The sequence below is a fragment of the Cervus canadensis genome, chromosome 10 (genome assembly GCF_019320065.1).
Source record: "Cervus canadensis isolate Bull #8, Minnesota chromosome 10, ASM1932006v1, whole genome shotgun sequence".
NCBI classification, from domain to species: domain Eukaryota; kingdom Metazoa; phylum Chordata; class Mammalia; order Artiodactyla; family Cervidae; genus Cervus; species Cervus canadensis.
The window spans coordinates 9,569,641-9,585,781 of record NC_057395.1 but is presented as its reverse complement, the minus strand read 5'-3'; the positions used below and the strand labels follow the sequence as shown (position 1 = coordinate 9,585,781).

General features: G+C 47.0%; 4 protein-coding genes across 5 annotated transcripts in view; all 4 read left to right on the top strand.

Moving 5' to 3' along the window:
- LOC122447855 (ankyrin repeat domain-containing protein 26-like) overlaps positions 1-16,141 on the top strand; it is a 933,540-nt gene that overhangs the window by 613,523 nt on the left and 303,876 nt on the right. The window lies entirely within an intron of this gene.
- Positions 1-16,141, top strand: part of LOC122447854 (ankyrin repeat domain-containing protein 26-like) — a 234,494-nt gene that overhangs the window by 62,891 nt on the left and 155,462 nt on the right. The gene's annotated exons all lie outside the window — the stretch shown is intronic.
- The window catches only part of LOC122447884 (POTE ankyrin domain family member A-like), a 312,070-nt gene that overhangs the window by 234,949 nt on the left and 60,980 nt on the right, over positions 1-16,141 (top strand). The window lies entirely within an intron of this gene.
- LOC122447881 (ankyrin repeat domain-containing protein 26-like) lies at positions 4,481-15,101 on the top strand. The gene is made up of 4 exons (XM_043478611.1): positions 4,481-4,798; positions 9,271-9,385; positions 9,549-9,722; positions 14,175-15,101. The coding sequence occupies exons 1-4, from the start codon at positions 4,569-4,571 to the stop codon at positions 14,304-14,306; spliced, it is 651 nt and encodes a 216-aa protein (XP_043334546.1). The 5' UTR covers positions 4,481-4,568; the 3' UTR covers positions 14,307-15,101.

Sequence of the window (16,141 nt, the reverse complement as noted above, 5' to 3'; positions counted from 1 at the left end):
AAACAACTTTCCTTGGAAGGATAAAAACATGAGAATTATAAAATTCATAAATGGTACACAATGTCTGTGAACAAGCAACACCTACACCTGAAACACTGTAAACTATATTTCAATTAAAAATTTTATGGGAAAAAAAAAAAAAAACGAACACCCAATAATGCTATAACAATGACAACCAAAAGAAAAAAAAAAAATCTCAAAACAACGATAAGCAACCCATTTACTGTTAGAGCCAAAATAAATGCATTAGCAAAAAAAAAGTGCTTTAGCACTACGGGTATAATTATAAAATTACACTATTTAATGCAGCTTGGATGTAAGAAATGATCTCTAATGAAAAATGAAAGCTTGACTTCTACCTCCTCTGTCATCAACTGGTTAGAAAGATATCATGGAAAAGTCTGCTTTACTAGAATTCAATTCAATATTCCTTTTCCCACAAATATTATTTTAAGGGACAGCTGAAACTCTTGCACGATTAGATCAGCAGGTATACAAAAGACAAGTATGAAATAAACTTGCAAAGATACAACCGAGTTTCCAGATTTAAATTTTTATTTTTTTAAGACTTAAACTGTTAAAATTCACACTGGGGATTGCATCATTTTGTGCTCCCACCTCCAGCTGTAAGCCCCTGGGAACTCAAGATAGTTTTCCTAAAGACTCAATTGGTTATCAGTTCTGCAGATACAGAGGGCATCATTCCAATCTGCCAAACACAGCACCTAACCACGAGGGATTCTGGAATGAAAAAGGCAGAGTCTCTGCTCTCAACCAGCTACCATCTGCCACGGAGGAATGATTCTCGAAAGCACGTGTGGGTCCAGGGTGTGAGGGGTCAATCAGATCAAGACCAATTCTTAGTCTAACCCAGCTCAGCTGTCCCAGTGGCCAGCCCCCAAAGGCAGCCAGGACTGCAGGAAAAGGTGCACCGACGCCCTCTAAGACCCAGAAAAGCCAGTGATTTTACACTTGTAAGTTCACCCCTGATTCCCCCCCTCCACCCTGCCACTTCCCAAAGTGGGAAACCAACACTTCAAGTCTGAGCCAAACAGACAGTTGGACTCACAGGCTGAAAAGCCAGCACCTGTGGGCAGTGTCTGCGCCTTTGCGCTCCTTTCTCCCCGTGTGATCTAGTCTTCCCACCCTAGTGCGGACTTACTGGAAAGCCTCCACCCCTCTCAAACATCTGGCTTAGAACTCCACATTCAAAAACTAAGATCATGGTATCCGGTCCCATCGCTTCACAGCAAATAGATGGGGAAAAAATGAAAACAGTGGCAGAATTTATTTTCTTGGGCTCCTAAATCATTGCGGATGGTGACAGCAGCGATGAAATTTAAAGACCCTGGCTCCTTGGAAGAAAAGCTATGACAAGCCTAGAGAGGGCTTTAAAAAGCAGAGATACCACTTTGCAGACAAAAGTCCCTATAATCAAAGCTATGGTTTCTCCAGGAGTCATGTACGGATATGAGAGTTGGACCATAAAGAAGGCTGAGCACCGAAGAATTGATGCTTTTGAACTGTAGTGTTAGAGAAGTCTCTCGAGAGTCCCTTGGACAGCAAGGAAATCAATCCAGTCAATCCTAAAGGAAATCAACCCTGAATATTCCTTGGAAGGACCGATGCTGATGCTGAAGCTCCAATACTTTGGCCACCTGATGTAAAGACCTGACTCATTGGAAAAGACCCTGATGCTGGGAAAGATTCAGGATATGACGAAGGAGAAGGGGGCTACAGAGGGTGAGATGGTTGGATGACATCACTGACCCAATGGAAATGAATTTGAGCAAACTCAGAGGGACAGGGAAGAACAGGGAAGCCTGGTGTCGTGCCTCAATACATGCGGCCATAAAGACTGGGGCATGACTTAGGGACTGAACAATAAGCCCTCTGAGTTCTAGGGCTCCAGGGAACCTCCCACTGTGGTCTCCTAACTTTTTAGATAAGGTAACTGCCTGAAGTTGCAAGAATAACAGACTGCAACCGAAGAAAACTGTTCAAGTTGGGGCTCTGCTTCCAACAGCTGCAAGTTCAGACACGCCCTTTAACTTGATGCGTAATTCCAGTGGCTCAGCTTCCCCATCTGTTAAATGGCCCAACGGTCAGACTAAGTGCTCTTGGATGTTCAAAACAAGACTCACCCTACCCAAAGGCTCTTCCTGCTGCCTGCCAGATGTTTCCTCTGCTACCTGAGAAAAGCCTCCAGAGACGCGGTCCCTCCCCTCCCCTGCTACTCCTCTCACCTCCACCCCTGTCCTTGTACCTACTGTAAGGTACAGTTCCGGCGAGGCAGAAAAGGAAAGACGACCTCAACAGAAGTAGGTTACCTTTATTCAGGCAAGGAGGGGCGACAGTCGGCCTAATGACCAGGCTGAGCGCCGAAAGGAATCAAGGAGGCTTCATACTTATAGGGAGGTTTGTGGAAGCGATAAGGGAAACGTCAATCAGGCGGGATATTTTGAGTATTCTTTTGTTGAGATGACACTTGTAGTTGGGCAGGGGGTGATAAGTCTTCTGGGCGGGTGTAGGGGGTGGTAGGTTTCCGGACAGGGGGTGATAAGTCCCAGATAGATGCAGCTGGCCTGGAGCATCCGGATGGAACTAAAGGTATGCTTTGTTTTCTCCAAAGTTAGATGATTCAGCAAGGGGCCTTTGAGACTGTTGTTCTCTTTTCTAGGCCCAAAAGACTCCTTCACCTACAAGACCTGTCGTCTCAGGACACGGTGTTCAGCGACCTCCGACCGGGCTGCTGACCACATCCATCTCTCCTGCTGTCTATTCTAACCCACCAAGAACCAGCCTTTCTTCTATCCTATCCATTCCCCAAAGTGCTACGTGGTGGTTTAGTCCCTAAATCGTGTCCCACTCTGGCAAGCCCATGGACTGTAGAGCGCCAGGCACCTCTGGCCATGGGATTCTCCAGGCAGGAATACTGGAGTGCGTTGCCGTTTCTTTTTCCAGAGGAGCCTCCCAACCAAAGAATCGAACCCGGGTCTCCTGCACTGCAGGCAGATTCTTTACCGACTGAGCTATGAGGGAAGCCCCATCATCAGTGGGGAAGCACCTTAATTAGTGAAGTGAAAGTCGCTCACTCTGACTCTTTGCAAAGTCTGACTCTTTGGGACAGTCCATGCCGGAATAGTGGAGTGAGTAGCCTTTCCCTTCTCCAGGGGATCTTCCCAACCCAGGGGTTGAATCCAGGTCTCCCACATTGCAGGCAGATTCTTGACCAGATGAGCCATGAGAGCTGCGACAGCTATCTAGACACAGAGTAATCCCATGGCTTCTCTGAAATGCCTTGTGTAAGAGGGAACCTCAGGCTCCAGAGCCCCCTTGCTGCCCGCCCTTCCCAGGCGGGGAGGGGAGGGTGTTTGCATGGCCCGCTCCCCGGCGGGGCTACCCTCACCGCAGCCCTCAGGGCGCGGCCCTAACTCCGGGCTACCCTGTCCCCACCTCCCCGGTGTAACTCTCACCTGAGCTCCAGCATCCCATCACCTGGTCTCTCCGCGCGTCACCGGGGCGAGACGCCCACCGGAGCCGGCGCGCACAGAGGCTTCGAGGACGGAGGGCAGCTGGGGGCGCAGAGGCAGTGGCGGCGACGCCCGCGCGCGCGGGAAGCTGCCCACAGCCACGGAGTGGAGCCACAGGCACACCCGCCATCCTGCTCGCGGCTGCGCAGCCCCAGAGCAGCGGCCCGGGAGGCGCCCGCTCGCCTCTGCCCTCACGCCGCCCCGCCTCAGGCAGCGTTCCCTCGGCCGCGCGGGGCGGCTCCAGGGCCGGCTCCATGGCCTTCTCGCAGACCCTGGCGCAGGCGCCAGGCGGGGAACTTAGGCTGGGCCTCTGAGAGCGTCGGCGGCGCGCGGGGGGCGTGTGAGCGGCGAGCACGCTCGCCGAGCCTGGGGGCGGGGGTTGTGTGAGCGGCAAGCCGGGAGTGCGCCTGCGCGGGGGGCGTGCGGCCGGGGAGCGCGTGCCGGCGTCGGGGGTCGTGAGAGCGGAGAGCGCTGCCCGCGCACTGCGGCGAGGGCGGCGTGTGAGCGGCGAGCCGGGCCGGCGGGGAGCGGCCAGCCGGGCCGGCGGGGAGCGGCCGGAGGGGCGCGTGTGAGCGGGGAGCGTGAGCCGGCGGCGTGTGAGCGGCTAGCCGGGCCGGCGGGGAGCGGCCGTAGGGGTGCGTGTGACCGGGAGCCGGGCCGGCGGGGAGCGGGAAGAGAGGTGCGTGTGAGCAGGGAGCGTGAGCCGGCTGCGTGTGAGCGGCGAGCACCGGCCGGCGCCTGGGGGCGGGGGTTGTGTGGGCGGCGAGCCTGACGTGCGCCTGCGCGTGGGGCGTGCGGCCGGGGAGCACGTGCCGGCGTCGGGGGGTCGTGAGAGCGGGGAGCGTGGCCTGGCGCACTGGGGCGAGGGCGGCGTGTGACCGGGTTCTGGGATGTAAGGTTCTAAACCGTTGAGCTTCCCAGCTGGGAGGTTGTGGCCGGCCGGCTCTGGCCTACCTCTAGTGCTCCTGTTGGGTTTAGGGGCCTGTGAAGAGCCGAGGAGGAGGTGAGGTGTGTTTGGAGTCTGTAGGCTCAGTGATGAAGAAGACTTCTGGCTTCAGGAGTAAGAAGGGCAGCTCGCCCTTCGGCTCCTCCATCAGCCCGCGGAGAGACGGCAGTCATAGAATCAACTTTCAGCCCGGGTACCGCACCCGATACAAGGACCTCGGAAAGATCCACAAAGCTGCCAGCGTAGGCAACGTAGCTGAAGTGCAGCGGGTCCTGTTTCTCGGGAAGAGTGGCCTGAATGACAAGGACAAGATGAACAGGTAAGCAGGGAGGAAGGGCCTGGCAGGTGTCCCTCCTGTGAGTCTCCCCTCCAAGGCTGTTGGACACCTTCCTGGGATCCAGCGCCCCACAGACTTGATAGGCTGCAAAAGCCTTAGCTGGTTTCGGACCCGCTTGTAATTCCCCTTATAGAGCACTTTACTGGCCGTTTTAAAGTTATTTAACTGAATGTCAGTAATTACAGAACTTAAATAAAACATGAATAGCAGGCACAGGCGCCCAGGCGGGGCTCAAGCCGGTCGTGTGGGCCCACCCTCGCCGGCCTCTCCCCTTTAAGTGAACGCGAGGGCGGCTCGCTGAGACCCACGGAAGAGTTCAGTGGGTCTCCCGGTTAACTGGCCTGGGGGAGCCCCTAAGGCCGCAGTCGGGAGAGGCGGGGCGAGGGGCGGTATCAGAGAGGAGGGACGGGATGGGGAGGCCAGAGGGAACCTGAGTTGCAACTGAGAGGCGGGCCTGATGGTGAGGGCGGGGCTGTTTGTCAAGGGGGCGTGGTCAGCCCGGAGGCGGGGTTAGGGGTTGGAGCGTGACCAGATAGAGGACAGTGGCTGGAGAGGAGCGGCCACGGCGGGGAAAGAGGTGTGGCTAGAGTGTATCGGTGGAGGCGCGGAAGGGACCCATAGTCTATGGACGGGCTTGAATTATGGGGAGGGGCTTTAACAACGGCAGAAGAGGGGTGGAATTGAGGATGGGGTCCCGAAGAAAGGGTGCTGTGTGAAGGGGTGGGGGTGGGCCTGGCCTCCTTGAAGGCTTGATAATGTGTGACTGTCCTATTGTGTACTCTGTGACCCCCAAGCCCTGCATAACGCCCATTGGAGAGGGAATCTATTGAAGAGCAGCAGTGTGTGGGTAATGAGGGGTGGACTGGCAGATGTGGTATGCCTGGTATTTACTGTAAATGGTGCTGACCTGGCCCTGGCCCGGCAGTGCACTGTGGGATCCACATCCAGGCTTCCCAGAAGAGACAGTGAAAGACCTCAGTTTCGCAACCCATCCAGGAATGCACTCTGCTGTGTGTCTCTAAGGGAGAACTGTGCCCTCTCTGGGCCCATTTCCCTACGGTAAAGTGGGTAACATGGGTATATGGAAGGAATCTCTGATTGTGAACTGAGACCTGAAGCAACAGAGATGTGAGGGAATGCTGCAATGGGCAGTGTCTTGAGGCTGGTACAGACTGGCACTGAGCCCAGAACTGAGCCCAGGACTTGGAGAAGGGAAAGCAAATTTGCCCAGATGCTCCACAGCAGCGGCCCCAGGACTAAAGCGCTGGGCAGAACATGGTGAGAAGGGGTAGGAAGAGTTGTGGTAAGGGCAACAGGGAAAAGCATGACCATCACCACCACCCTTAGGCCCTGGGCCAAGTATTTTATGTGTGGTGTCTCATTTCATACTCCACACAGCTTGGGCAGTGACAGAGTAGGACACAAAGGTCCAGAGAAGTGAAGTGACTGCCTAATTCTACACAGCCAGTTCAGTGATGGGGCCTCGGCCTCGGGGGTGTCACCGTAGAGCCCATAAGCTGTCCTGTAGGCAGTGACCTCTATCCATGTTACCCTGTGCCTGCTACCCCTCAGCCTCAGCTTGGCTGCTATAAAAGGAGACCCACTGTGTGCTTGGCATCCAGTAGGATGCAGTCAGTACTAACTGCTCTGTCTCCATGACAGTGAAAGCCACTCACATTCAAGGAGGCTAGGTACCAGGCCCCGGGCAAATGACCCAAGTATGAGTCCTCAGCAGCCTCAGAGATGGAGACCGTTGCCCCATTTCAACAATGGCGAAACTGAGGGTTTGAAAGTTCAGGTCGTCTGTTCAAGGTTGAAAGGCTGAAGTGGTAGGACTGGGATGTAAGCCCATAGGTCCAAAGCCCGTGTCTTTAACCCCTACACCATTCTGCCTCTTCTGATGAAGAGGCTTTCTGCTCTATTTTCTTTAGCTTACTGTTAATAGAATTCCAGAATGATCCTATCTCTTGTAGCTCAGTCGGTAAAGAATTCACCTGCAATGTAGGAGACATGGGTTCAATTCCTGGGTCGGAAAGATCCCCTGGAGAAGGGAATTGCAATCCACTCCAGTATTCTTGACTAGGAGATCCCATGAACAGAGGAGTCTGGTGGTTACAGTCCATGAGGTTGCAAGAGTCGGACACGACTTAGTGACTAAAGCACCACCATGCTCAATGAATTAGCTTCTTAAAATCTTAGTCTGTGTCAGGTACTGTGTTAAGCACATCACGAATGTAAAAAAAAAAAACATGAATAGCATCTTTTTTTCCTCTTCTTTCTCCTCCTTTTCATTTGTTGTTATGCATCGTTAACATGGTATACTCATGAGTAAGAGCTCTCAAGTTCTATAGCCCTCAAGAAATCTTCTGGAACTCCCTGGCTTTCACACTGTTTTTCTCATGTGATTTATGAAAACTCTTCTTCCCATGGATCGTCCATTGTGGATATTGGCAGTGGGCAGACTTTTGAGGTTGTTGGCGTCTTATTTTTAATGTACACATTTTTATACCATAATGTTATATATTCCAGAAAACTGCATAGTGAGAAAAATAATCCCCATGACAGGTCAGCTTCTGGGTTAAAAATTCTTCAGATACAATGCAATATCCATTTTATATCACTGTACACTTATGTGTATATATTCCTTGCTGAAGGACCTTAGAAGACAGCTTTGAAGTAGGAAGCTGAATGTGTTCTTGAATAGGAAGACGTTTTCTTAGGATATATGGTCTTTCCATATTTAAACCAAATAAACATATCGTGGTTTTAAAGATTTTGCGTTACACATGCTGTCTTTAATTGTGATGAAATCGGAAGTTTTGTATAGTAGGCAAAGATTTGCCCTTTTAGATTATCAAAATTTGCTTGATGACGTTTTCTATTAGTAAAGATAAATTATGTGTAGATGGTAGAGAAATAACCTGGTAACTATTAAGAGAAAAGTAACTAGATTTTTATCTCACCAAAAAGTTTCAGATGGAGTATGGATCAAACATTTGAAATACACAGGGTGAGAAAAGTACCAGAAGAAAACTGAAATTCCTATTGGTACTTTTTTTGTGTGCTGACAATGACCTTTTTTTTCTTGTTCTACTGGTTACTAACCTTAATATCTTTTTAATTAGATGGTAATTGCTTTACAGTGTTGTCTTGGTTTCTGCTGTACAACATCATAAATCAGTTGTAAGTATACACATATCGCACCCCAGAGACTTTTCTGAGAATGATTTCAAAGGCAAACACTCTGGAGTTTCCTGGGTTTCCACACCAGAAAAAAAAAACAAAAAACAAAAAAACACCAAATCTGAAAGTTGATTTAGCAACCCCCCAAATTTAAAAATCTCTGTAGAGCAAGCTGTCTGTAGGGAAGTCGGGTGAGCAGACAGGGTTTATCTTTCTGGCACTCATAGGAATGTGGCACAGATAAAAATAATTTGTCACTTTCAATTTATTTGTGAGGATTGGTATCCTATGGCAACTTTCAGCCTTTTCAGAAGTCAAGGGAATCTTGGGAATTTCCTGGCCGTCCAGTGGTTAAGACTCACTGCTCTGGGCCCGGGGTTCGATCTCTGGTGAGGGAACTAAAATCCTGCAAGCTACAAGGATATATTGTCCAACATGGGGAATATAGCTAATATTTTATAGTCACTTTAAATGCGGTGTAACCGTTCACAGTTGTGGATCACTGTGTTGTGACCTGTATTATATAATAACATATAACATACGTCATCTCTAAAGAATCTTAGACGAAAACCCCTCATGGTAATTAGACCAACATAAAAACGAGAAATGAACAAACAAAAATGCTATAATTTACAGTTGTAAAGCCTGTGATTTATAAATTATATTCCAATGTCAGAGACGCTAGAATGTGAGAAAATGAGCATATTAGAATCATCAGAGTACAATGTTGTCTCTAATCCTCAAAACATATCTGCAAAGGAGTTGTAATATCCTTTGACTTCATTTAGATGTTGTCCTTGTAAGACAGTAGCAATAGGAGTAACTTTGATATTCGAATCTAACAATTACCAGCTGTTATCTGTGCATGGATCTCATTTAAGCATCGCAGTTATCTGTGCATGGATCTCATTTAAGCATCCCAGCTGTGTCCTGTGAGATAACTACTACTCTCTCTCCATTTTGTTGATGAGGAACTTGAGGCACAAAGAGATTGAGTGACAGCTCATAAGTGACAGAGTGAAAGTCAAAGTCAAACCCAAGTTGAGCTGAATCTCGAGGTCTTGCGCATTCTATTCAAGTAGATTGTTCTTTCCTTACTGTGTAAGAGGAGCTAAAGCTAATAAATGCTGCTCTTTCTCCAGAAGAAAACAAAATATTTGCTTTAGAGGGATAGGAGTACCATGCTGTTGAGTGTTTTCAATCACACCAAGAGTTGTTTGTTCTGAAACAGTTACACTACGTTTCCCTAAGAACTTGTCTTGCTTTCGTAGGACTGCGCTCCACTTGGCCTGTGCCAATGGCCATCTCGCGGTGGTGGCCCTCCTCCTGGAGAGAAGATGCCAGCTTAACCTCCGTGACAGTGAGAACAGGACCGCGCTGATGAAGGTACGGGGCAGCGAGCCGTGTCCACATGAGACGGGTGTGATTTAACCACTGAGACTAACAATGAACTGATCTCGTTGAAATAGAGGGAACTGGTGAACTTGTGGGCTATTTCCTTTGAATTCCCAGAACTCACACTCTTTGTTTCTTGGCACAACGCTGACAGGCCGTAGAATGCCAAGAGGAGAAGTGCGCGACTCTCCTGCTGGAGCACGGCGCCGACCCAAACCTCACAGACGCCAATGGCAACACCGCGCTCCACCACGCTGTCTTTTGCCAGAATATATCACTCGCAGCAAAGCTGCTTTCCTATGACGCCAATATAGAAGCCAGGAACGAGGTATAGCTCAACTAACTTTATTGACAAAATATTGGCAAAGCATTTTTCTAAACTGTAGTGTGTTATTGATAACAGGATGTAAATAGATAGACTGAGTAGTGTCCAGCAGGCCCTGTTACCATGGAAACAACTCCAAAGCCAAGTCAGGGGTTGGGTGGAACATGTCAGAGCGAGCCCACAGAAAGGGCAACGCTGTCTCTCTCAGCCACCTTCTACCCCAGAAGGAAGATTTTCCCACTAGAAAGTGCTCAGGAATGGGTGGTAGGCTCAAGTCCTACAAAGAATGAAGGCCTGGGGAGAGTGAAGTGACGTGGTGGGTGGCTGCTTCCAGGGGCTCAGGGAATGGGCACAGCTGCTGGGGGAGGGATGGGGGTAGGAGGAAGGAGAACCAGTGCCCAGCAGGGGGAGCTGGGGGGTGCAAGTGGGCCAGGGAGGCAGCAGGCCTGGAGCCCTGAGCCCTCCAGGACCCCTGTTCTGAGATCCGGTGAAGTGGGTCAGGTCATGTTTGATACCAGCAAGGGCGTTTACTTGTGCTGGTGACCACTTGGTTCACCAGGTACACACCTCGGGTCTCCCACACTCAGCCCTGGGGGGCTGCTCGGCGGGGCTGCAGCTGAGTGTGGGGAGCTGGTGATGGTGAAGCTCGGGGCTGCAGCTGAGTGTGGGGAGCTGGTGATGGTGAAGCTCGGGGCTGCAGCTGAGTGTGGGGAGCTGGTGGTGGTGAAGCTGCCCCTTCTGCTCTTTCTCCTGTGGCTGCAGCCCCGCCAGGAGCTGCAGAGAGAGCTCCCCACTCTCACAGCTGGGCGCAGTTTCCCTTGTTTGGAAGCTCCAGCCTTCCCTGAGTGAAAATATTTTGAAAGCACTTGATTGTCTAAGATGTCACTTTAAATCACGATATTGCTCAAGAAGCATTAGAGAGCAAAGCGTTCTTTTTTGTGTTTATGGCAGATATTTGTGATAACACAGCAATTGTTAAAGGTAAAACGTTTTCCAAGTATTTTTCCCTTACTGAAAAAAAAATTTTTTTTCTAATTAGTCTGAAATAACACAGTAATGCAAAATTTGCCTTGGAGAAGTAGACTTTGTCTTAAAACTCAAACAAGCATTTGACAACATAATAGAAATGTTGCTGTTGTTAACACATTCCAATTTTATGAAGAAATGATTTATATAAAAATGATTTCTCTCTCATTGCCCAAGGCTTCAGAGGCTAAAAGGAAAGGAAAACGAGCGAGCAGCTGAAAAACGCAGATCAGGCTGGAATTTTGGCAGTTGGGGAAATGCCAAGAAGAGGGTTTTGTTGTTTTTTTTTTTTAATGTGTATTTGGCTGTGCTAGGTCTTAGTTTCAGCATGCAGGGTCTAGTTCCCTGACCGGGGATGGAACCCAGACCCCCTACACTGTGAGCGCTGAGACCCAGCCACTGGACCACCACAGAAGTCCTGAGGTTTTGGTTTTGTTGTTTTCCCCCTTCAGTTTATATATTTTGCTAAGGTGCCTTTCAGTTTCAGGTATAATAGTTGTTATTTTGAGAAAGAGATTGAATGAGTTGGAGACTTGCCTAGGTATCAATTTTGGAAGACTCTGCAGAAATCAGATCAGCAGTGAAAAGGTGGTGATTCAGTTGGAAAGAAGAGAGAAGAACAAATATTGAACAGAAATATTATCCTATTCTGGCAGAAACAGCCAGTTAGATAAGAGTCTAGACTCTGCTGTCAATCTAGAAGGTCTTGATGGAAAGGAAGGGGTTTATAAACAATGAGACCAGGTTGCCTTTTGTGTTTATTAGTCCCTGTTCTACCATTATTTACCCAGGAAACTTTAATTCTGTTTTGATGACTCTTGCCTCTTACACTTTTCTTTTCTCTTCAAATCCTCAAGTAAGAGAAGGGATTGGCCATGTGGGTTAGAGATGAGACTGGAATGTTTGCTGGGCTAATTCTCAGCTAGATTGTGCTGGTGAAAACCACAATCCGTTGAGAAAGTTGATAAAAAAATTTACAAACCTAGGCTGTTCCCTGAAGATTTTGATGGAATAAATCGAGGAAGGCCTGGACGTGTGTATTTAGAAATATTTCCTTGAGATTCTGATAGGATCCTTGGTGAAGAACTATGGAGTGATTAAGTATAATTTCTAGTGCACCTATCTCAAAAGTAAGTAATCTATAGAAGAGTTGGAGTTTGATCAATGCTAGCTACTTCCATCAGCTCCCTCCTTTGCAGCAATATTAGCCTGACTTTTTCCTCTGCCTCTGTGATTGAGAAGTTAAAAGGAACATTTTTGGCAACATCTATTAGCTTGAGTGATATAACTCCTTTTTCTTCCAACCACTAATTATTCAGTGACATTCCAAGAGTCTTTAGAGATTTGCTCATGGCCAAGTCACTTCATCTGTAGAGTCTGACCCTTTAAGAATTTTACACCTTCTGTTACCAACCAGGTCATTAGGTCAACAATGTTTGTTACCAACAGGGTTTTCCTGACTGCGGTAACAGTAATTCATGAGCCTTCTTTTGGTGTCAGCAGGACAGACTCTTGCAGTGTGTCTGTTAGATTTGCTGAGCCCTGGCATAAGCGAGAGGACAGCTTTAAACATCAAAACCTATGAAGTTAGTCCAGATGGGGATTGTTTGAATCATTTAGTTTCAGCAGTCTTAGGAACTCACTAACCATTTGGTTAATAATCTGGGAGAATTCTAGAAAGAGATTGTAGTTTTAACAAGCAGTGGAAACATTCTTCAAGTGGGAATTTTGAGTCTTGTTTTTTAAATTTATTTTAATAAAATTATGAGTCAATAGCAATTTTTATTACATATTGAGACCCACTTTTCTTGTGAAACACATGATACTCAAGAAAGGAAAGCTTTCACATACAAATATTTGCTTTATACCCACCTGTTTGGAAACAGCAAAACGTAAAAGCACAAATGGGCTACAGACCAAATGTGGTCCTTGGTTATGTTTAGCTTACCTACCTCCACAAACTGGGTCAACATTTAAAATTTAGCAAACTCATGCTGATGTCTGCATTTCAGGCTTCTCAGAGACCCAAATCTGGTCCCCCTTGAGCCCATTCTACTGTTTGGTCTGCATGTGGAGGCCTCCCCTTCTGTATGGGGCGTGTGTTTGCGGGTTTGCCAGCCTCACCTGGCTTTTTCACTTAGGTCACCAGGTTTCCCCCTCCATAAGCATTTGAGTTTCCAATTCTTGATTTATAGTTTATTTTGATAACTATTTCAAAGTTTTGAAGACAGTCTAATTAATCTGTAATTGATTCCATATTTTCAAAGAATCTCTTAAGGATGGGATTGAATTTTTCAAATTAGAATTTTTAAGTTGGTTGTGGCGGTTTCACACTGAATGAGTCTGTCAGACACACAGGATTATGAGAGAGAGCGTGGGGAGAGTTCACGGAAGAGCAACTCCCCGAGAAAATGCTGAGTGCATATTTATTGGTAACTTACCTTGTAATCCTTCACTAAGAGCTGTAAAGCAAGACAGAGACCAGAACTCTGGGATTAAGGAAGCTTCTTCCTGGAGGTCTGGAGGTCATCACATGAGAGCCGTCAAGAAAGGTCTTTGAAGATAAGCGGTGTTGTTCTGCATCAAACCGCATCTAGCTAATGCTGACCTGTCAGTTTAACTTAAGGGCGGGGGAAGGAACAAGCAAAGGAGAATGAGTAAGATTAAATTTCAAGAGACTTTGCTGAGAAAGCCGAGAAACATGGTGCCCACAGTTGGTTTTTGTGGAAGAAAAGAAAACAACCTTTCTCTTTGCATGTTCATGTAGAGGATAACATTCCCATTGGAATGTCTGTAAACCTCATGAGGTTACTCTTGGTCATCCTTGGATAGGTTATGCATGCTACAGATAAGATGATGTATTCCTGCCTCAGCATTGTTCCTAAAATATGCAGCTACGAAATCAAGTAGCTAATTGATTCTCTCTGGAGGAGTGTTGAGACTAGTAATAGAGCAAGTAAATACTGCAATATTCCTGATAGATACTATGACAGAAGCAAAGATCCTTGGAACCAGTAAATGTTGACAGTGGGTTTTAGAGAATGACTCTGTGGTTCATCTTTGGAAGAGGGAGAGGAGGAGCATTTTATTCTTTCCCTTTTCAAAAGACGTATTTGGCTGCACTGGGTCTAGTTGTGGCAGGTGGGATCTTGCGTTTCGGCACTTGGACTCTAGTTCCCTGACCAGGGATGGAACCTGGACCCCCTGCTTGGGAGCTCAAATCTTAGCCCCTGGGCCCCCAGGGAAGGCCAGGAGGAGAGGAGCATCTTGAAGAGATAGAAGGTGCGCCGGGGGAAGAGGAGGAGGGGCTCCCGTTTATTTGCTTTCTGAATTATATGTTTAAGTTCAGAGAATCTATTGCATGATTTTCAGTTCAGTTTAGAAATAGGTTAACTGGGTACATTCGAAATGGTTTTTCCTGTTTTATAGGATGACCTCACACCACTATTATTGGCCATAAGTGAAAGGAAACAGCAAATGGTGGAATTTTTAGTAAAGAAAGAAGCAAATGTACACGCGGTTGATAAGATGAAAAGGTACAGTTGTTCTTTTTCTTTTTAAAAACCTTAGTGCTGTTCTTGGGTGCTAACATCAAGATAAAGATTAAATTAATAAGGTGTCATTTGTGATCAACACTTCATCAGTTAGGTAGAAAACCAATTATTCTGACTGGGAGTCGTGAAAAACTATATAGCAGAGATATATAGCAGGATTCATATTCCTTTATAATATTGAGTGATGTCATATGCAACCTGTTCTTTTTTCTGGTTGATCTTGTAGGAGCTGAGGGATTTCATACTAGTTTCATTAGCTTTATACAATATGGATTCTGCTTTTTAGTTTACCTTATGACAGTATCGAATTTCTTAATTCTTTTATAATGATTGTTTAACCTCTACTTCGTGTATATTTTTCCTTAAAAGATGCATACTAAACATAAAGGACTTGATTTTGTCTTTTGGGTGACTCTTTGCTTTCAATTACTTTCTTTGAAAAATACTGATGTTATTAGATTGCAGAAGAGTCCTTCACAGTTTAGTGACTAAACAACAAGAAAAAGTGGTTAGTAATCACTGTCACCAGATACTGTGGGCTCATCAGTTTTTATCCCTTTTTATTTCTAGTACATTTTGATGTTTTCATTTTAAGTGAAGGTAGAAGGAAGAATGATAGGTTTAATTGGATAAACAGTTGCTTCAACAAAGATAAGTCAGAGGTGGATGATACAGATGAAAATGATGGGCTTTAGATTCAGACTGGGTTCAGCTCCTAGCTTTCCTCCCTATTAGGGTTATGACCTTGGGCACATTACTTATCATCAGCAAATAAGTTTCCTGATACAAAAGGGCAAATAGTAATGCGCCCTTCAAAGGTGGCTGTGCGTATACATAGTATTTCATTTAGTGAAGAGCACATGCTTGTCCACATCATTAAGTGCCACGGTGACTATTTTTATTTCCATTATTGTTAATATTTTTGTTTTAAGCCAGCAAATAGCCTTTGCTTAACCCACCCTCTAGCTGACTTTGAAGCATAATATATCAGACTAAGGAGGAAATGGGGGATTCGTTCCTTAAATACTCACCTGCCTCAGATAAATGACCTTAGCACAGTTTCTTGTCCATCAAGGACTTTGATATTATTTTTGAAAAGCATTTATTTATTTGACTGCGTGGGGTCTTAGTCGTGGAAACTCTCAGTTGCAGCATGTGGGATGAAGTTCCCTGTCCAGGGATGGAACCTGGGCCCCCTGCCTTGGGAGCCTGGAGTCACAGCCCCTGGTCCACCAGGGAAGTCCCCATCAGGGACTTCTGAAATACTAAGTGCTGCTATGTGCCATCCCAGTGGGACAGGAGGCTGCTTTTCCGTCGCTTCGTTTTAGCCTTGGAGGTCATTTACAAGGATGTACACTTGAGCGTGTAAATGGTCAGTTCTTCACGGGAGGGCAAGATGTTACCTTGGTAAAGGACATCAAACGAGCTGTTTCTGTCAGTTCACTCAGCTTCCTGAGGGTGACGTCGTCTCTCTGTTGTTGTAGAACCGCCCTCATCCTTGCTGTCAGTTACGAGTCTATGGGTGTCGTCAGCCTTCTCCTGCAGCGAGGTGCTGACGTCTCTTCTCAAGATGTCTTTGGACGGACTGCAGAAGAATATGCTGCTCTGAGTGGTTTTAATACGTAAGTGTCCACATTAAAACGCCCGTGATCACTAAACTGCCGCCAAAAAGAATTTTAACTGTCACTTGTTACATGACCAGTGAGAGTTTTCTGTTCGGTGCAGGCAGCTTCTATCCTGTGGGGGCACCTTTCCTTAGGTCATAGGTTCCCTGTCATCCTTCCCAGAGTAGTGGGTGTCAGCTTGCCTGAGATTCCATAGTTACATGGAGGGTTGGCCCCC